Source organism: Heptranchias perlo, chromosome 12, assembly GCF_035084215.1.
Source record: "Heptranchias perlo isolate sHepPer1 chromosome 12, sHepPer1.hap1, whole genome shotgun sequence".
Classification (NCBI taxonomy): domain Eukaryota; kingdom Metazoa; phylum Chordata; class Chondrichthyes; order Hexanchiformes; family Hexanchidae; genus Heptranchias; species Heptranchias perlo.
The window spans coordinates 45,379,049-45,401,621 of record NC_090336.1 but is presented as its reverse complement, the minus strand read 5'-3'; the positions used below and the strand labels follow the sequence as shown (position 1 = coordinate 45,401,621).

The 22,573-nt window shown below is 39.1% G+C and overlaps 1 protein-coding gene across 1 annotated transcript in view; it reads right to left on the bottom strand.

Annotated features, from left to right (window-relative positions):
- The window catches only part of LOC137327999 (very-long-chain 3-oxoacyl-CoA reductase-A-like), a 124,980-nt gene that overhangs the window by 68,806 nt on the left and 33,601 nt on the right, over window positions 1-22,573 (bottom strand). Inside the window, exons 4-6 of the mRNA XM_067994049.1 lie at window positions 12,253-12,363; window positions 8,472-8,536; window positions 103-147 (exon numbers count right to left, since the gene is read on the bottom strand). Coding sequence (XP_067850150.1) covers window positions 103-147; window positions 8,472-8,536; window positions 12,253-12,363 — 221 coding nt within the window. The remainder of the gene's footprint in view (window positions 1-102; window positions 148-8,471; window positions 8,537-12,252; window positions 12,364-22,573) is intronic.

Sequence of the window (22,573 nt, the reverse complement as noted above, 5' to 3'; positions counted from 1 at the left end):
TAAAGTATAATTTTAATCAACAAGATCAACATTGGTGTAACCTTGTCAAATACAATTAACTTATGTATAGAATCAAAACTTTACAGAATGAATTTGTTTTACCTTACTGACTGACAGCATGTTGATGTTGATCATCTTGTTAATCATCTGAGAGGAAGAAAAATGAAGTGTTAGTGCATCAGAACAGTAAGTTAACTTCTACTTTCTAAATGTTATAGTAATGGGGAGCACTTAGATTAACAGTACAGCTGATTCTATTTACTATTTTAACAAGTGAAAAAATAGTAACAAATACATGGGTGGCCAACCAATATGTATCATGCCACAGAGCGCTTCTTCGACTAAAGTGAGGCTCTTTAAATGCTTCGTTCAGCTGCCCTGTTAATGCAGAGTAATAAAAGACTGATTAACCACAGCAAAAGCACCAAGTTTGCCCACAGATTTGGCTAACCTGCATATTATGTAAACTATTAACTGCCTCTGCTGGCTGTGCAGTAAAACTAGTGCTGCCCTCAGTGATGTTCCAACACACTTCCAAAAAGTAGAGTGCTTCTTCTGAGGAATTTATTTTTTTAGGGGAATAGATTTACATGCTTCTTACCAACCCCACCCTATCCCCAAATGTTAATATCTTCAATACTGGCAGTCATCTTCACATCAGCATGAACTGCTTTTTATTTGTAGCTTAAAACTCTTCAAAAAAGTTCTCTGATGTTTTCAGGAGGGAAGAGGAGAATTTACTAATTTTTAAATATAATATCCAACATATGATTCTTAAACTTAAATGCTCAGTAATGAGTTTAGCATTAGGCTCCGTCATTTTTAGGATGTGATCCAGAATACCCAAAGCTCTTCCAAAATACTGCTACAGACATCAGCTGCAGTTTTCTTTTACAGTTTTGTGTTTCTGGACTGAATAATTTTTTCCCACTGATATACGCAAATGCGCTGTAGGTATAATTCTGTGTGCAACACAGGACAAAGTACACAAGTTGCAAAACTTTAGCAAAAACAAAATATTGCAAATGCTGAAAATCAAAAAACAGAAAATGCTGGAAATACTCGGCAGGTCAGGCAGCATCTGTGGAGAGAAAGAGAGTTAACATTTCCCACTAACCGTTTTTCTCTCCACTGATGCTGCCTGACCTGCTGAATATTTCCAGCATCTTCTGTTTTTATTGCAAAATTTTAAAATCAGTGTCAGACTACTCTAGAAAGAGGATATACACCAAGAAGTGCTTGTAATACAAACTGCATGTCCAATCTTTAGGTTTTGAAACAAAGTGGCAGCAGCTGGTAGACACAGATGGCCCCGGGGGTCGGGGGGGGGAAAGAGAAGGGGGAAAAGGAGAAGAGAGCACGAGAGGAGAAAAAAAGAGACACCTCTGGCTTGGTAAAGAGGGAATTGGACGGGGAAAAGTGTGAGGGGGAAGTGTATAATAAACAGTATGATCCAGATTTGAAGAAATTATAGCTGGAAACAATGCAATTCAAAGTTGCATTAATGGATTAGGTTTCAAAAATTGGCACTCTTCTCCTGCTCCTATCAGACTCCACTAAACCCTTTCCAAAACTCCACATCATAACTACCCCTACAAGGACCACATCCTGCAACCTCCTCCCAGATCCTTGGTACTTGCACACTCCCAGACCTCCCCTTCAAAACTCCAGGACTACCCTCCCAATTGACACATCTAACTCTTAACTGTTATTACACACAAATCCAACAACCTACCTATATACAACCTGAAACAAAACACATGGCTGCTTTAAGAAATATGTACAAACAAACCCCCTTGTGCATATGTCATTTACATGGATTTTTCTGTCACGTTACTTCACTAATTATTCATTAATTGGTGTTTTCTACAAAAAGATCATACTTATCTTCACATCTGTGAAGTCGTATGATCTCAAGTCACAGCTTTCCTGAGACATAAATCTGACACTTTAAACACACAATGCTACTATGTAAGTAGGTTGAATTATTCTCTTGTTACTTTTGTTTGTTACAAGTCTTATTTCCAGTACTACTGTCCAGTTTAATGCAAGCCCTGAAGTGATTTTATTGATTCATAGAATCATAGAAGTTACAACATGGAAACAGGCCCTTCGGCCCAACATGTCCATGTCGCCCAGTTTATACCACTAAGCTAGTCCCAATTGCCTGCACTTGGCCCATATCCCTCTATACCCATCTTACCCATGTAACTGTCCAAATGCTTTTTAAAAGACAAAATTGTACCCGCCTCTACTACTGCCTCTGGCAGCTCGTTCCAGACACTCACCACCCTTGGAGTGAAAAAATTGCCCCTCTGGACCCTTTTGTATCTCTCCCCTCTCACCTTAAATCTATGCCCCCTCGTTATAGACTCCCCTACCATTGGGAAAAGATTTTGACTATCGACCTTATCTATGCCCCTCATTATTTTATAGACTTCTATAAGATCACCCCTTAACCTCCTACTCTCCAGGGAAAAAAGTCTCAGTCGATCCAACCTCTCCCTATCAAACCATCAAGTCCCGGTAGCATCCTAGTAAATCTTTTCTGCACTCCTAGTTTAATAATATCCTTTCTATAATAGGGTGACCAGAACTGTACACAGTATTCCAAGTGTGGCCTCACCAATGCCCTGTACAACTTCAACAAGACATCCCAACTCCTGCATTCAATGTTCTGACCAATGAAACCAAGCATGCCGAATGCCTTCTTCACCACCCTATCCACCTGTGACTCCACTTTCAAGGAGCTATGAACCTGTACTCCCAGATCTCTGTTCTATAACTCTCCCCAACGCCCTACCATTAACGGAGTAGGTCCTGGCCCGATTCGATCTACCAAAATGCATCACCTCACATTTATCTAAATTAAACTCCATCTGCCATTCATCGGCCCACTGGCCCAATTTATCAAGATCCCGTTGCAATCCTAGATAACCTTCTTCACTGTCCACAATGCCACCAATCTTGGTGTCATCTGCAAACTTACTAACCATGCCTCCTAAATTCTCATCCAAATCATTAATATAAACAAACAGCGGACCCAGCACCGATCCCTGAGGCACACCGCTGGACACAGGCCTCCAGTTTGAAAAACAACCCTCTACAACCACCCTCTGTCTTCTGTCGTCAAGCCAATTTTGTATCCAATTGGCTACCTCACCTTGGATCCTGTGAGATCTAACCTTATGTAACAACCTACCATATGGTACCTTGTCAAAGGCTTTGCTAAAGTCCATGTAGACTACGTCTGCTGCACAGCCCTCATCTATCTTCTTGGTTACCCCTTCAAAAAACTCAAATTCGTGAGACATGATTTTCCTCTCACAAAACTATGCTGACTGTTCCTAATCAGTCCCTGCCTCTCCAAACGCCTGTAGATCCTGTCCCTCAGAATACCCTCTAACAACTTACCCACTACAGATGTCAGGCTCACCGGTCTGTAGTTCCCAGGCTTTTCCCTGCCGCCCTTCTTAAACAAAGGCACAACATTTGCTACCCTCCAATCTTCAGGCACCTCACCTGTAGCGGTGGATGATTCAAATATCTCTGCTAGGGGACCTGCAATTTCCTCCCTAACCTCCCATAACGTCCTGGGATACATTTCATCAGGTCCCGGAGATTTATCTACCTCGATGCGCGTTAAGACTTCCAGCACCTCCCTCTCTGTAATATGTACACTCAAGACATCACTATTTATTTCCCCACGTTCCCCAACATCCATGCCTTTCTCAACCGTAAATACCGGTGAAATATTCATTCAGGATCTCACCCATCTCTTGTGGTTCCGCACATAGATGACCTTGTTGATCCTAAAGAGGCCCTACTCTCTCCCTAGTTACTCTTTTGCCCTTTATGTATTTTTAGAAGCTCTTTGGATTCTCCTTTGCCTTATCTGCCAAAGCAATCTCATGTCCCCTTTTTGCCCTCCTGATTTCTCTCAACTCTACTCCGGCAATCTCTATATTCTTCAAGGGATCCACTTGATCCTAGCTGTCTATGCATGTCATATGCCTCCTTCTTCTTTTTGACTAGGGCCTCAATCTCCCGAGTCATCCAAGGTTCCCTACTTCTACCAGCCTTGCCCTTCACTTTATAAGGAATGTGCTTACCCTGAACCCTGGTTAACACTTTTGAAAGCCTCCCACTTACCAGACGTCCCTTTGCCTGCCAACAGACTCTCCCAATCAACTTCTGAAAGTTCCAGTCTAATACCATCAAAATTGGTCTTTCCCCAATTTAGAATTTTAACTTTTGGGCCAGACCTATCCTTCTCCATAGCTATCTTAAAACTAATGGAATTATGATCACTGGTCCCAAAGTGATCCCTCACCAACACTTCTGTCACCTGCCCTTCCTTATTTCCCAAGAGGAGGTCAAGTTTTGCCCCCTCTCTAGTCGGGCCATCCACATACTGAATGAGAAATTCCTCCTGAATACACTCAACAAATTTCTCTCCATCCAAGCCCCTAATGCTATGGCTGTCCCAGTCAATGTTGGGAAAGTTAAAGTCCCCTACTATTACCACCCTATTTTTCTTGCAGCTGTCTGTAATCTCCTTACATATTTGCTCCTCAATTTCCCGTTGACTATTTGGGGGTCTGTAGTACAATCCTATCAAAGTGATCTCTCCCTTCTTATTCCTCTTGTTTTTAGTGATACTTTTTGCTGATTGGGACCTTTTGTTCCTGCTTAAATGGATGACAATTGATGTGTTTGGATTAGATTCTTCAGCATTTTATGAAAATAATACTTGAGCCAATCATGTGCAAATGTGATGTATACTTTCAAACATGACATTGAGGCGCAACAGACACATGCTAAATATGAGACTCATAAATAAAAGCATGTTAAGTACATTTGAAATTGAAACTTGGGATTTTCATACATTCAAGGTTGTTTGTTCATCTACTGTTTTAGTTCCTGAAAGCATTTTTTTAACAAAAAAGTAATATTAAAGCTTAAATATTCAGGTCCCATGTTACATTTTTGTTAGATGCTATTCACAAGCACTATCTGAAATTAAAATGGTACAGTAGTGATAGCATCAGCCTTACATTTCCATAATTTCTAGTGCAACTGTTTAAGTAGAAAATCCACAGTGTATTTGCATCTTTGCTGTAAAAACTCTAGTAGACATGTGCAAAACTGTTGGGATTCTAACTGGCTGCTCTTTGTACATGCAACTTATTTTCTCGATTAATTTAGAAATTTGAATATAAAGCATTCTTTAGAAATGCAAAGGATTCAGACAGACAGTCATTGACTGTGAAACAAAAAGATGCAAGGTAACTTATCCCCATACGGTGAATCCCAGGAATGTCCTGCAATGAATTGTGCAACTGTTTTGATACTAATCATCAGTGTCTGCATCAAATGTTTATACAATTTGACCACTTGGGGGTGCTGCTAAATACAAATTTTCAGCCCAAATCTCTTCACAAGGAAGTTGTTTTCTTCAGTATATAGTTCAGCCCATTTAAGCAAACAACTAGTTTGCAAACAAAACATTGATTTTGGCAAATTATATCAACTGATCACTGCTTCTGCTGCACTTCCCAATGCTGACCCAATAAAACAGGTGAGTCATATAGGAGTTGGGTAGGCCAAATAGATACCACTGAGTGAACTGTCACTAGAACAGGTGAGTAAATTATTGGCAGTTATAAAGAATTTGTAGAGATATTTTGTTCTTTTAAATGGGCTTTGTAAAAAAAATTTAAATTCATGAAGCGTACAGTCACAACTCATTAAGAGTTAAGAAGTAATGATGAAACATTAGTTAGGTCATAGCCAAAGTGTTGTGCACTGTTTTGGGTGCCCCATTATAGAAACATTAAAGCCATAGAAAGGGTAAAACAGATTCAGCAGGATGATGCCAAGGCTGGGAAATATAGCTATGAAGAGAGAGGAGATACTGGAACTATTCATTGGAGCACAGAAGGCCATGAGGAGATTTCATACAGATTTTTGAAGTTTTGACAGGTTCTGATGGTGTCAACAGGGGAAGACTATTTCCTCTTTGGGAAGACATTGATGAGGGGTCATCAATTTAAAATTAAAATCATAAGAAAGGTTAGGAGAAATTTCTTTACACTAAGGCACAGGATTAGTTGAGGAAGAGAACGTTTTATCCTTCAAGGGAAAATTAATACTTGAAGCAGAGGAACATACAGGGCTATGGAGAGCACCTACAGGGCAATAGGATTAGTTTTGGATTGCTCTAGCAAAGAGCCAGCACAGACATGACGGACTGAATTGCTCCCTTCTGTGCTAAAAGGTTCTATGGTTCTAATTTTACAAAGCCACTAATTTTGTTAGGCCTCCTCCCACAAGCATGGCACATTGATATATCTGTGTTTTTGGTATGACCGTGCTTGCGTTAAGAGCAATACGTGTCAAAGGACTTGTTTGGTCCTGGTTTTTGGAGATTGGGGAGGGGGAAGGTTGGACCTGTTTAATAGTGGTCATGTCAGTTGGAGTCATTGTCTTTCACAGTCAGTGAGTGGGTCACCGTGCTGGTGGTAGGAGGGCAGTTTGTACTGGACGAGCCTCCAAGAAAACACTTGAGTGCCTGGTTCCAGGCAGAGACTGATCACTTGTTTGAAACAGGATACACCTCACATTTGCACCAGCCAAGTTTGTTGTGGGGAGGACTCCACTTTGCTACAGGAGGAGGCTGCAATTTCTTGCAACAGTTGTGCTGGCTTGCTCATCGCGAGGGGTAAGTGGGCCATTTGATTATCAGGTAGCCTTTTAAGTAGGCTTCAATGTTATTTGTTCATGTAGGTATTATAGTCATGATACTGCAAGTCTGAAATCATTCCTTGTAAAGAAATGCATAAAGAAAAATACTAGCTGCAACAAAATTCATAAGTCATATTTGATACAGGTTTAAGACAGCAAACCTTAATGTATAAACTAATTTAACTTTTTATCCCATTCTTATTCATTACAGGCAAGCCTAAAGGAGGCTTGTAACTAGATCTATACCAGTTCTCAGCATTTCCCTGAATCGCAGATATTGAATCATAGATGGCCATGAAACATACATTGCAAAGCTTTTAAATATACATGCCAGTAATTCATTGAGAATAAGGAACTTAATATGCACTTTACTATGTGATCATAGATAGAAGGCAGCTAATTTCCCTAGAGACTAAACGATAAGCAAAATGTTAGCTTGTCTAGGTATCGAAAAACACCCAGTGTTGGAAAGTCTTGTATCTTTCCACAAATGCAGATCAAAGGAAGAGGCCTGGATAAGGGGAGGGGGGGGGGGGGGAGGAGGAGGGAGGGAGCGAGGGATGGAGTGTCTTTTTTTTTTAAAAAAGGACCATCAAAAGCTGTGGGCAGTAAAGGGCTGCTAGAAAGATGAAATACAGCAGAGCATGCATGACTCAGTGAAGTGGGGCTATGCAGCACATTCATTGTTTTTTCTATTATAGAGTCATAGAGTCATAGAGCACGGATAGAGGCCCTTCGGCACCATCGTGTCCGCGCCGGTCTACTCTAATCCCATATTCCAGCATTTGGTCCGTAGCCTTGTATGCTATGGCATTTCAAGTGCTCATCCAAATGCTTCTTGAATGTTGAGGGTTCCTACCTCCACAACCCTCTCAGGCAGTGAGTTCCAGACTCCAACCACCCTCTGGGTGAAAAAGTTCTCTCTCAAATCCCCTCTAAACCTCCCGCCTTTTACCTTGAATCTATGTCCCCTTGTTATAGAACCCTCAACGAAGGGAAAAAGCTCCTTAGTATCCATCCTATCTGTGCCCCTCATAATTTTGTACACCTCAATCATGTCCCCCCTCAGCCTCCTCTGCTCCAAGGAAAACAAACCCAATCTTCCCAGTCTCTCTTCATAGCTGAAGCGCTCCAGCCCTGGTAACATCCTGGTGAATCTCCTCAGCACCCTCTCCAAAGCGATCACATCCTTCCTGTAGTGTGGCGACCATAATACAAAGAGGGAAATATCAATCTGATCATAATTGTTCTCTGTTTACCCGATGGGAAATAAAGCAGCTTAAGTTCATATTCAGTCTCACCTCAGTTATTTGCTCAGTCCGCCTTACAAGAAATTGAATAAATATACATCAAAGTCATGAGTATTTGGTCCAGAACACATCCCTGCTATTGTACAAGTAAATATCGGGCAGTGCGAATTAATTAATTCCCAAAAAAAGGGAGTGACCAACTCCACTGAATCCAAGAAGGCGCGTACAGCAGACCCGGATCTTTAGCAACCATGTTTACTATAACAGGGTAACAGAAGATACCCAAATACTAACCTTGGAGTGTTTGTGCTGTGGGCTGATAGAGAGCAAATTTGTATTCCATCAGTCTGAGCTGGATTTGAACCCATCCCAAAGATAAAGGTCTAGCCTTTAACCCACTGTACCACCCAGTCCCCCATTTTCCTTTGAGGGGAAGGAGAGAAATATTAATCTCTCAAATGTTACAATACTTACATCGTCAAGATCAGGAACATCCAGGAAATATTCTGGGTAGTTGTAAGAAATTCCCACATTGTTCACTGAAGGAAATTAAAATAATACATCAGGTTACAACGCATTGCTTCAACATCATTGCTAATATTGCCTAATGGGAAAGAACAATGAATAATCAGTGGCATTAGTACAAATTAGATATCCCCTTTCCTGTTTTTATCTCCATTCATAGCCTACAACTGGCAAGCAGAATTAGAGACTTCTCTACAGCTTATGCCATTACTGGTCTTCAATGGTGGTGGGAAGAAGCATTTATAATTGCTCATTGGTGATACTAGCAAGAATGGGGAATTCCTTTTAGGGTGCACAAACTAGTAATAACATTTACCTACAAACATGCGGCCATAGGGAACAGAGCGAGAAAACAGGTCTCCAGGATACTCCCAGCGAAGTAAAATTTAATACAATGTTCCTAGGGCTTGGAAGCATGCCAAAGCTTCATTATAATCAAGATAGTCAATGTCAAAGTTCAATACACCACTGTACATATTCTATGTCACACAAGAACTGTTAATTGCCTCAGAATTACAGTATCACATGCTCTGCCCCAGTCCAGTCACTATTAGGACAATCTGGGATGTCAGAAATTCTTCCCAACAGACGTAACCCAAACCAATCACACGAAGCATCAAATTGACAGGAGTCCAAAGTAGTTGGACTGGGCTAGGAACGAGCAAGTACTTAGGAGAGCAATCACAATCAATTTTTAAAAATTTTTTTTATTCGTTCATGGGATGTGGGCGTCACTGGTGAGGCCGGCATTTACTGCCCATCCCTAATTGCCCTCGAGAAGGTGGTGGTGGTGAGCCGTCTTCTTGAACTGCTGCAGTTCGTGTGGTGAAGGTTCTCCCACAGTGCTGTTAGGAAGGGAGTTCCTGGGTTTTGACCCAATTTCAATATATTGAGGTAGAATTCAATACAATTTCATCCTAAGGATCAGAAGCACACCAAAACTTAATCAATCATACCATGTTATGCCACAAATCCACTTGTGAAGTTTCAGTCGGGGGTGGGGGCACGGAAAGAACTGGTTCAACAATTATGTTCTCCATGATTCAATGTTCTGCCCACCACTTTACTGCTTAGTATTAGATATGAAAACCCCTACTTGGGCAGGTAGACGAGGGCTACCAGCACCAGTGATAAAAAGTTTCTTGGGAAGAGTCAACACCTTTAAGAGAAGGGAGAAAAGCAAAGAAAGGTTTGTGGGAGGGGAGAGGGGAGGTAGGTGACCATTTATGTCAATGAAATTAGAAATCCTTCCTATGATAGGATTTTCATTTCTGACAACCAGCAATCACCATGATTTATGAACAGCTTCACAAGTCAAAGCATTATGTATAGTACAGTCTCATTCATATATGATATTGCTATCATCCCACAAAAGGTGAAAGGAGAGAGAGATTTGGCTCCTTTAAGAAATTCATATCATTACACTGCTATTTAATCTGTACTTAAAGTCTCATCTTAAACTGGTGAATAAAACTTTCAGTCTTTGGCAGAAGTGACAAGGTGGGTGTAAGGGCTGTTATCTGCGTGACAAAAAACAAGATATAGTGGGTTCACCACCAAGACAAGCAGGCTCAACAACCCTTCATGTCAAATAAAGGTTTGCAAAATAATAGTTGCAAGGTAAGAAATTTCAGATCACGCAAACGCAGAGGTTCAAACGGCTTTGACAAAAGTTTGTTCATCCAGCTGTCAAGTCCTGGTGACAAGCAATGACAGCAGCAACTACCAGGTTCCACACATTGCTGTTGATGTCTCCTTGAACACCAATGACGGAGCTGCAATTGTGGCAAATTGGACAAACTGGGCCATCTGCTTAGAAAGGGCGGCAATGTCCCCTTGACAGCAGCTAATCATTACACGGTGTTGCCTGCAAGGCTGGAATTGCCATGTGGGCACAGACTTCAGTTAGGATCAAGTACAAAACATGAGCCATTCCAAAACTTTGACCAAAGCTGAAGTATGTGCCTTCAGGTATATCAATTTACTTCTGCATTTTTGGTCAAAGACAGGAACACTTAAATCACATGCTTGGTAACTGATCATTGGTTTCTACATTGTTCAGAGATTTAACAGAATTGTGATTGATGTAAAGCAAGGAGACTCCAAGGACCTCAACAACTCTCCTCCCCATATACAAGTTAGGACTGGTGTCATTGGGTCTGTTCCCATGAGCAATCCCTGCCTCTATCGATTAGTCACCTGACCTCTTCTATGGTACTTGAAGCCTCTCTGAAATTGGTGTAACTAGCATGAGAAATCCTGCTCTTCAGGATAGCCTTCCAAATAAGATGGTCACATTAAGCCCTTGCTAGATTCAAGTATTAGCTTTGATATTTTATGCCTGGTGAAAACTTCACAATATTTTAAGAGTTTAAAACTTTTCTACATCACTAACATGCAATAAGATCAAAATGATGCCCTACCGATTGCTCTATGAATTTATCCAGTAAGAAACTCATCCACACAGACTGGGATGATCTAAGTTGCCTATGCTAAGTTAGTTCATCTCAGTTGGGGCACTGCTACTGGTTACTCAGCCTCAGTTTTTGAGGAAGAATCAGGATTCCTGCTTATTCAGTAGTGCCTGCTGAAAGTGCAGGCATTGGGTGAGGACAGGATTGGACTCAGTTATAATGTCCCCCACAGGTGAACTGTCTGACAACATCTATTGTCAAGGCTCACACATAAGCAGCCTGTCACTTGAGAACCATAGTTCAGGGTTAAGCACCCTCAGGAGAGGAAAACAGTAAATTGGCAAGGAGGAGGGTGGGGGGGGGGGGTTTAAGAAAAAAAAAATCAAAATGTGACTCAGACTTTCAATACATTGACCAAAAGCTGAAATTGAAGCCAATAATAGCAACAAAGAGGATATATACAGAGTGAAGTTATGTGTACCACTGACTAATGGAAGAGTCACCAGCTATGAGTGATATTCTTAAATGACTAGCATCCTTAGAAGTCTCATCATTTAGATAGGGAATTATTCAATTTGTATGTGATTTAGATTTCCTCCACTCTGATCTTATAAAGTGTCGAAAGGAAAGACATACAGAAACTTACCAAGAACTGGAACTCCTGTTCTGTGTTTAAAATCAAGTCGGACATCCTTGCATCTAGGAAAGCCTTTCAATGAACAAAACTGCTGCATCAAACCCTTTACCTACAGAAGTTGCTTACCAGATGTAGTAAATGATCACTAGCAAGAATCGACTACATATAGTACAAATGTTAAAACTAGGTGCCATTCAACTGCAGGCAGAGAATGAGTTAACTGAACAGAACTACCCAAGGGTAGGACTCAGTAAGCATTCTAAAATCATTAGACCAGGAACAGAATGTTGACTAAAAGCAAAACTGTGCAAAAACTTTCCAAGGCAGAGAGGAAAGAAAAACTAAAATCAAGACGATTGCTCCATTTCTACAATTTTCAGTGAATAAAACAATGAACTTTTTCTGCTGTGTGTAAACTTACTGACTGGAAAAAAAAACAGGTGTGGGATCTCATGAGTGGAGGAAATTCACAACCAAAGCTGCAATAAGCAGTCAGAATTTTCTTTAGGATAACATCCCATGTTAACTCCCTCTACCCCATGGGATTAAAGCAATATTCTATTTTTGAGAAAGAATAAAATCTTACTTTGTCTTTATTTAAAAAGAAAAAGTTGAGGTTTTGAGCATTGTAACAAAATGAGATTCAGGAATTGCAACTACTTTATCCTACAATACTTACCCAAAACACCTATCTCCAGTCCAGCCAGACCAGCCTCAATGATCTTGTAGATCTCAGGTCCTTCTCCAAAATCCACAGTGATAGTTTTTGTATCAACTTTGAATTGCTCTCCTAGAAGACAAGAGAATTTTTATGCATACTACAACTTACTCAATGGCTATACAACTGCACCATTTTGAAGAAATAGATGGAGTTAGTTTCAAGGTATATGAACCAAACTGCTGTTGCATGAGCTTGGTCTACACCTCAGTTCTTTTTAGGACATTTTACTAAAACAACTAATGTTCAGAAAACAAGATAGGCAGTTTAAAATGTTTATGTATCTTAACTATAATGGTACATATTTTAAAATCAACACAACCTTTCGAACCATTGATGATTTTCAAATATGTAATTACTAAAGATGTAAATTGGCATAGGTAGACAACCAATGGTGCTAATAATTACAATTACGCAGAGTGGATGTGGACTTAAGGAAGAAAATTCAAAAATTAACCAATTGGTGCTCTATGCAATGAAAGAACAGGGAATTCATTTACTGACGTGCCACTTATACAGTGCAAGGACTGGGGAAAGTTTAGATGCGTCACGAAGCTACAATGAGAATGCTCTTAAAAGGGACACTTGTCCATATGATTTTCCATTCCTCATCCCTAAGTGAGCAAACAAAGGAATAAATATCGTACCAAAACACCGGTAAGAATTTATTTGACATCAAAACTACCTGGAGTAGGAGAAGCACTCTACTTGCCTACAATTCTCTCACCCATAATAATGTTGAGTGGCTTATACTGCAAGAAAAATGCCAACCCATCAGTTGAGTTGGAATACAGCCACATATATTTGTTTTCTTTCTACTAATACTGATTTCATACTGTTGAAAATAGTTACCAAACATGTAAAAACAGTTGGCTGAAAATATACTCATGGTTCTATCAGCAGCCATGCAGTCATTGAGAAAACAGAATCACACTAGTTGTGGTGCAGTGCAAACATTCAAGTGTGTGGAAGATCATACCAAAATCAGATTGTAGTTGCACAACAAAACACGTGAATCAAATCTTAAGAGCTTCCATTTATAATTAGAAGTAAAACCAGACAATTTGCTTCTGAAAAGCAATGAGTTTTCCCACTTTTGAATAAGGCTTGTAGGATAAGCTGTTCACTACACTAAAACTACTTATACCATCCAACCAGCAACCACTGTATACCATTCATCCAAACCTCTTCAGGTACTGGAAGGTATTGTTCAAATACTGTCGATACAAGGCCTAAATTGGCACATGTCATTTGAATGAAATGGACTTCATAAGATAGGCCTTGAAAACATACCGACATGCAAGTGGCTATGAAAAGAAATGTCTTAAAAGCCACATAGCAACTGTGCTTATAAAATGCTTAGACATTTAAAAATATATTGCACACATACGGTAGCAATCTGACCTTTTCTGAACAGCTGTTTATTGATAGTCATATTCCAAAGGCCAGGTGAACTATTTTTATATGCTTGATTTTGTCCGAGTCTTCCACGAGGATTGTACTAAAAACACTGCAGCAACTCACCATGGTTTCTTCAACAGCACCTCCCAAACCCGCGACCTCTACCACCTAGAAGGACAAGGGCAGCAGGCACATGCTGCACATTCCCCTCCAAGTCACACATCACCCAGACTTGGATATATATCACCATTCCTTCATTGTCGCCGGGTCAAAATCCTGGAACTCTCCACCTAATAGCAGTGGGAGAACCTTCACCACACGGACTGCAGCGGTTCAAGGTGGCGGCTCACCACCACCTTCTCAAGGGCAATTAGGGATGGGCAATAAATGCTGGCCTTGCCAGTGACACCACATCCCATGAACGAATAAAAAAAGTCAAAAAGGATGTTATGTAGATTTAACTTCACTAGATTGTCCATCTACCATTACTTGCTTTTAGTAACACATCATATTTGCTACAACTTCAACAGATAAGTTATTTCCAATAGAACATTACACGGTTTCAATCAGGCTATAATTATGTACAATTTAAAAACAGCCAGCCCCCTTTTGGACAGCTGGCATGACAAAGGGACTAAAGACTGTTGACAATATAAAAAAGCCATCTGTAGTCTCAAGAATGGGTAAAATGCCATTTAAAAGCATCAAATCACAAAGCTTTTTTTTTTAAAAAAAAAGATTCACAAATCTTGCCTGTATTTTCCATTTATTCAATGAGTAATTCATACAGGTATTTCCTGCTTCCATCAGCCTCAGCTTCATTCACTTAAAAATATTCCCAATAATGTTCTACTCCATTCATGGAAGATCTGAATCCAGTTCAGTGGGTAATGTTCTAGAATCTAGATTAATGCCAGCAGCAATCCCATAAAATCACTGTTTAAAATTCCCTTGGAAGCTCATGCACTTAACATGTAAACTACATTAGGCTTACTGACTACAACAGCATTTCTTTAGCACACAAAACTTAGTTTATATTGAGAAACTACTGGAGAGGGGAAAGGAAGAGTGTAATTTTACTAGTATTACCTAAAGCAATCATCTATTCAATCCACACCATTAATGTTAATATTCAACTTTCTCAAACATTACAAATGTACTTCAATACCACCTACATTCTGTACCACTGTTTTAATTAAAAGAAAATAAGTAAAAGATTTTGCTCAGCATAGACACTTCCATTAGGAAGTGCATATACTTTGAAGTTTTTTTTTTGAAAGAAGATCTTTGCCTAGCTACATTTCAAGCAGGTTAAAAATAATTCTACAGATCTAGATCTTCCTACTCACTTTCACACATCTCCTAGAAATAGTTTTCAGTGATACCAACAGTGGCCTCAGAGAAGGTGGTCACTGTTGCAAGTAGGGATATTGCATGGTGCCCAAGAAAGGAAAGAAAAAGCTTCTATAAATTTATGAAACTGCTGCAGTTGTATCAAGCGCATTGCGATGAATCTTTCTTTGGGAAACTCTCGGACAGCTGCATACAGCACAGGTAGTGCCAAAATCAAGTGATACTGGTCAATCTTATTTAGCTAGAAGATCCACTGAACTTAAGTTGCAGTTTTTTTTTTGTATTGTGGAGGATAGAAAGTGAATGTTGCAAGGCTACAACAGCCCATAGATATAAAACAGTTGGCAGCTCGAGTCTAGTTCTATGAGGTTTTTGTCGAAAAACAGTATCCAAGCCACTTTAAAATAATTTTGTATTGTTATTGATACAGAAAAGCTAATTTGAATAAAGTGGGCTAGCTATTAATATTAAGTTCTAAGATGCCCGTGAAGCACCAATTTAAGCAAAATAGTCAAACAAATTTGCAGGAAATAGTGCTATCCATTATATAATTTCTTGTCTAAGCAGCAAATATTGATAAAAGATGATCAAGTAGAATCCACTGTATAAAAAGATTCAGCTTAAAATGGAGCAAAGTGAAATCTGTATTTTTAATTCAGCTTTGAAAAGCCCTAGATACTTGTTGCACTCATGTTATATGCACTTCTGAAATAAAAGATGGAAATTTCAGTTCCATGTCAAAATGTAGGAGAAATTAATTTTGGAATGAAACATTTTAATTGACCACTAGAGGGAACAAGTTGAGGGAAATGAGTTAGAAAGGATGCTTTTTTTTAAAAAAAAGCTAATCAAACTACATAATTAGTTAGTTGTATAAAAGACAGTAACATATCTCATCAATACAATTAGCCAGACTATATATTAAGCACCTGATTTTCAAATTCAAAAAAGTTAACAAATAATCACCATGGCAAACAGGACTGTTTTTCCCTTCCAGTAAAGATCCAATTATAAAACTGCATTATGTGCAAACAACAATGCTTAATCATGTCATTGTTTAAACACAGCTGTAATGAAAAGGTTTAAAAGTCTCACATTCAAATAGCTACAGGTTCTGAAAATGCCAATGATTCTACCCATGTGCGATATTTAACTCAAAAATCAAACAAAGTTACCCAAATTTTCTCCCTGTTCCTTTCCTCCTGAAGACATCAATTCATCAAGAGGCATAATTCTTTGGGTGCTGGTTTCAGATCACCCAAGAGACAGTTTTTCATATAGGGGTCAGACAGCAAACACTAAAGTTAGGTTACCAACTTTGGGGGTGGGAGGGGAGAACGAGAATTACAACCAAGTCAGAACAAAACACAAAGATATTCGAGCAGAGGTGCTGAGTATCTATGAGTAGTTTTAGAATATGGTTGATTTCCCCCCCACCCCAAGATTACTGAAGCCTATTGTAATGCATCCACTACCACTCAACCAACATTGGCAGAGAGTAGAAATCAAGCCTAGGACCATTCCTGATCCATTACTCTGTGCAGTGCAAGTTATCTGTTAATCATAAGGGGAGCCACAAGTTCCAGTTATTTTGTCAATAACCAGTATGTGGCCATGAAAAACCAGGTCACTTTGGTACATTTTTAATAATTTGGGAGAACAAATCAAAAACACTAAAATGCCAACTACACTCAAGTGGAAGGTAGGCTTTGTTTGAAGATTAGACAAAAGATCAAAAATTAACTGGCAACTGAGAACACCTGTCTCCAAGAGATTTGTAATCTTAATGATAACTTTCTTATTTTTCTTTTTAAAAAAAAGCTCTTGCAGTGTTATCTTCAGTTTCTGACCAGAGAAGGAATTGCAGCACCATGTTCTGGAGAAGGACCATCCTTTAGGATTTACAGGATACAATTGTGTATTCTGGAATAACTCATTATGATAGTGAAGAAAATTCAAACTGCCAAAAAAATTACATTTGTGTTCTTTACTAGTTTTATTATAAAAGTTGAATAAAATTTGAGAAATATGCAAGTAATGCAGAGGCAGATTCGCATGTTGAAATCTAAAGGACAAGTAAAATATGCTTTAAAATTCTAAACTGAGTAAAACAAGCATTACCATTCACCTCAAAATTATGGTACATGGAGTTGAAATTTCAGTTGAAGGATTGCTACATATATATGTTCTTCCATTCTACCCTGCACAAGTCCAATGTACAGAGATAGCCACACAATAGAATTGACTTATCTTCATTTGGTTATGCCCATATGTCATACCCAACTCAACCACAGTAACAACTTACAGGCATAAGAGCCTTAGTCCACTTGGGATCCAAGATCTAGTGTCCTGCTGTACATTTTCATTATTTCTTGTTTTTATTTCAAGTTTTCAGCACAGAATTTTTATACGCATGTGATATTACTGCAGGTTTATGAATAGTTGGTCAAAAAAAATGTCCAATACATGAGTGCAACAAAAACATGCATTCTTTTCTACTCACTGGTTTGGGAAAGGTGGGGGGTGGGGAGGGAAGAAAGAAAGGAGAAAACTTCTTGAAATAAGTACCCAAAGTCTACATGTAGTCAGCTGGATAATTTCAAGTTACCCGTTTTTCCAATATCTTTCTACACTGTTGCAAATCAAATGCAGAGTACAAATATAAATCAGTGGTGTTAAAGACTGTTTTGTGTTGTGAAAATGCTATTTGCAGACAGAAAAATAATGAATAAAAAATTCCAAAAGACAGTTGCACTTAATTCGCATTTGGGATAGCTAGGACTTCAAAATTGAGATATTTTGGAGCTTCATTATTTAAATTCCATATCCTATTTTCTGTATTCATAACTTGCCAGGTTGATTTAGAGTCCCATTCAAAACTACAATGTAACAGTTAATGGTATACCTGGAGGGAAACAAAGTTTGTGGGCATTTTACAAAAGTCTGCTTATTGTATTGCTTTAATCTGAATTTCTGCCTGGAGTCCTCAATGACCTATATGCAGGCTAGAACTCCCTCTAGTGACACATATGGATACTGCAACACTTCAAAATAACATTCTGTAGATCCTTTTCCCACCTCAAAAAAAATTGGTCAGGGACCTTACATTGGTGTGCAATATCAAAATAGCTGAGTTTTAGCTGTGGTATGCTTTATTCTTTGAAGCTATCTTTCATGTACCGCAGGAATCCAATTAACCAATTCCATCTCCCATATAATGCACACAACTTTCAAATTTTCTCAAAATTAGCCTTAAAAACACAAGGCATAGCAAGTGTAAATATTATATATGCATCATAATGAAAATGCTTTAGAAATTGCCACGCCAATTTGCAACAAGCTGAATATTGAGCAATCCTCGATGCGTTTAAGGGGAAGGTAGATAAGTACACGAGGGAGAAAGGAATAGATGAATATGTCGATAGGGAGAGATGTAGTAAGGTGGGAAAAGGCTCGTGTGGAGCATAATCCAGCATAACACTGTTGGGCCAAATGGCCTGTTCCTGTGCTGCAAAATTCTATGTAATAATTGGATTTCATAAATACATTTTTAAACTTAAGACTCTAATACAATTTGACTGCCCCCCAACTGCAGTGACAACCAAGACACTGGTTGTCTGACATCCAGTACTGGCTGAGCAAAAATTTCCTCCAATTAAATATTGGGAAGACCGAAGCCAGTGTCTTCAGTCTCTGCCACAAACTCCGTCCCGCTCCCTGGCCACTGTCTGAGGCTGAACCAGACCATTCGCAACCTTGGTGTCCTATTTAATCCTGGGATGAGCTTCCAATCACTTATCTGCTCCATCACCAAGATCGCCTGCTTCCACCTCCGCAACACTGCCCGTCTCCGCCCCTGCCTCAGCTCATCTGCTGCTAAAACCCTCATCCATGCTTTTGTCACTTCCAGACTGGACTATTCCAATGTTCTCCTGGCTGGCCTCCCATCTTCCACCCACCAGAACCTTGAGCTCATCCAAAACTCTGCTGCCCGTATCCTAACTCACACCAAGTCTTGTTCACCAATCACCCCTGTGCTCGCTGACCTACACTGGCTCCCAATCTGGGGACGCCTTGATTCTTAAATTCTCTATCCTTGTTTTCAAATCTCTCCATGGCCTTACCCCTCCCTATCACTGTAACCTCCTCCAGCCCTACAACCATCCGAGATCTCTGCGCTCCTCCAATTCTTGCCTCCTGCGCATCCGATTTTAATCACTCCACCATTGGCGGCAGTGTCTTTAGCTGCCTAGGCCCTAAGCTCTGGAATTCCCTCCCTATTTCTCGCTTCTCCAAAGGTGTTCCTTAAAACCTACCTCTGACCAAACTTTTGGTCACCTGTCCTAATATCTCCTTATGTGGCTTGGTGTCAAATTTTGTTTGAAAACACTCCTGTGAATGCCTTGGAATATTTTACTATGTTAAAATTGCACTATATAAATGCAAGTTGTTATTTTACAACTTACTTGCTTTTAGACAAGCCAACACTGCAGCACACAAACATCTATGGCTTGTCCTTGTTACAAGGGCATAGGAACAAAATAAAACATCCAGGTCCAGTTTCAGAACCCATTCCGATCACTTTCCATCGTTTTCCTATCCCAAACTCAATTTCTACACTTTGCTGAATCAGAAATTTAGTGCACTAGGTGCCCATCTATTCTGTGATTTGATCGTTGTTGGGATTACATTTCTTAGCTCATTGAATCCTTAGTCATTGCCCCTCCAATTCTCCCATTTTTGAAACACAAATCAATTTAGTTTGTTATTTTAAAACACTTCCCAGCTTCATGTCTGCCTCCCATGTCCTCATTGATTCAGCTGCCTCAACATCTCTTCAAAACTGAATGAACTAAAATCCCTCTGCTGCCCTTCGAATATTTTCCACTGCCTCCCTCATGCATGGCAACAAATGTCATCTCAAGTACCGAAAAGTTCCAAAAGCACTTTTTGGACTCATTCTGTGGATCTACTATTGCACTAACATTTCATTTACCTTTTCACCCTCTGGCATACACCAACATCATTTTCAAATGCTTGGTCAACTATTACTGCAAGAATTTGTTTTCCTGACTCATCATCTAATGATACATCTTTATTTTATAATTAGATTTGCTATTTTTAATGCCAACATATGTACTGCTGTGTGTTTAATACTGAATGCCATTGGTGAATCATCTACTCTATTAAATTACAGCTTACTTGAAATAGACAGCATCGTGATATTTAGTGAAAGACATGTTTTTTAAAAAAAAGTTAACGTAGGGTCAGCAAAAGTAAATGTGTAGATTACAAACCAAATGTGTCTCAATTACAAACTCAAATGTTAAAATGGGGTAAATAACCTTTGTACCAACAGGTTATTTGTACAGGCACTAGAACTGCTGATTTCCATAAACCAATATACAGACAGATGTTTTCTATAAACCCTCAAAACATAATCTGGTACATGAAAAAGTTTAAATAGGAACAGTACTCATCACTTTGAGACACTAATGCAGGTCCACTATTTAAAAGGAATTACACAATGGAAGGTAACAGTTTTCAAACTTAAGCATTAATTGTACTATAAAACCATTCAATAGAAGTGAAGGCCAGATATATAAAATTTAACAGTTTATTCACAGTAGCTATGTGAATCAGTTATAAATAGTTTAAACTTCAGTTCCACCATGTATAACTGAAAACAGATTAGCATCTGGTGGATTTTCACCATCATATTTATCAGTTTAAGATAGATGCTATAAATCAGCTATAGAAACCTAGAAGGATTGCCTTGAAATGTGATTTCAGAATAAATTGCTAGGTCATACCAGCTATTTTATACCCCAACATAGGTAACAGCCCATGGAAACTGGTCACTGAAAATTGAAATCTAAAAATAGTCCATAATGCAATACATTTTGTGCTAAAAAAGTAAGCTATACAGTCCTGATTATTCACCCTATTATCAGTGAACTGACCTGGTGGGAATTGGGTTCAGCTGTAGCTCACGACAGCAGATACTCAGTTGATGCTGGGGCACAAGTGAAAGATAATAAGTCATTCCGTTAAGACCCTTTCACATTACAGGGGTGCGACCAACTGCAGACATGCAGCTTCCTGGTATTGGTCGCACTTTATAAAGCACGAAACTTGACGAACCAGTGGAAGCATAGAACCATGAATATGGGGAATCAATGACTATCATTTGTTCCAGCAAAATAAATGCAGGGAGCCAGTGCTTGTACTCTGGGTCTCTGTACTAAATTATGGAATCCTGCAACAGCTGACGAGTAAAAGGGAGGGTCAGGAGGGAAGAGAGCAACATTCCCCCCAAACAGAAACAAATAAACCTTGGAAATGTACAAGCATCTTTACAATCCCAATTCAGTTAATAAAAAGTATGCCCTTCAAACTTGTATTTCAAGGAACCAGTTAGGTTCAGTTGCAACTGTTTCCGAGAACTCTTACCATGAATATAGCTGCTAATTGCTAAGCCTGAAACCCATTACTTGTTTTGAGGTAGCTCTGTTCCAAGTGAATGGTTCTGAAGCAGATTTGTGGTAGCAAGACTGTATCTGCCAGTGTCTGGAGACACATGCAGAGGGAAGATCCTGGACCACCTCTATATAGGATTTTTCTCCATTGGTAAGTTTTCCTGGTCTCCCTAATAAACTCAGGATCAGCATGACTGTAGTGCCTGCAATACCTCATAACCCAACATTGAATTTTCTTCAAATCTTCATGTTTAATACATTAGCAAAGTCTGCTCACATGCTTGACGTTGTCCGATTATGGCCAAGTCTACTGCAAGGCCGACTCCCAGCAGATAAAGAACTACTCTCCGAACACAAAAGAACAGCAGGTCTAACTTATTACCAAGATAATAGTTAGTCGATTTAAAGCTACAACCGTCAGAAGTGTGCCTCATTAGTTTAAAAAATTATAGTAATCTTAGACATTGAAGCAAGATCAAAATAGATTGAGACTTTGCAATATCTTTGAAGAGTTATATGACTCCTCTTTTAGCAACAGAGTTCAGAGGAGCTTACTAAAATGCTTTCACGACAAAAATTTTAAAATGAATCAGTTTACACTAATCTTGTACCAAAATTTTTCTAAAACAAAAACTAAAATGCACTTCTGGGCAAAAACTACCATAAGCCAAACTAATATGCATACAGATGCAGGATATTACCTGACCAAAACAAGCCAGAAATGTTCTGGTTTTCATAACATACCTTTTTAATTTTTGATCCATGGATAAAATTGTTTTTTGGCAACATTTAGCCCAAAACTCCATCTGTGTTTACAAAGCCTGTGTAGGTGTTTCATTAGGCTCATTTATAACTTTAGCACAAATCGAATATGAAAGCAGATACTATATTTCAGTGAGTTTTCTTTAAAGTACAGCAAAATAGTAAAGCTTTTTTAAAAAAAACTCAAAGATCTTATGTAAAAAGTGTCCTGTGCACTCATTTCCACATTAACATTTTCCAAGTATTTGTATAAAGCACAACCAAAAAACCCTTCAGATAAAGCAGTT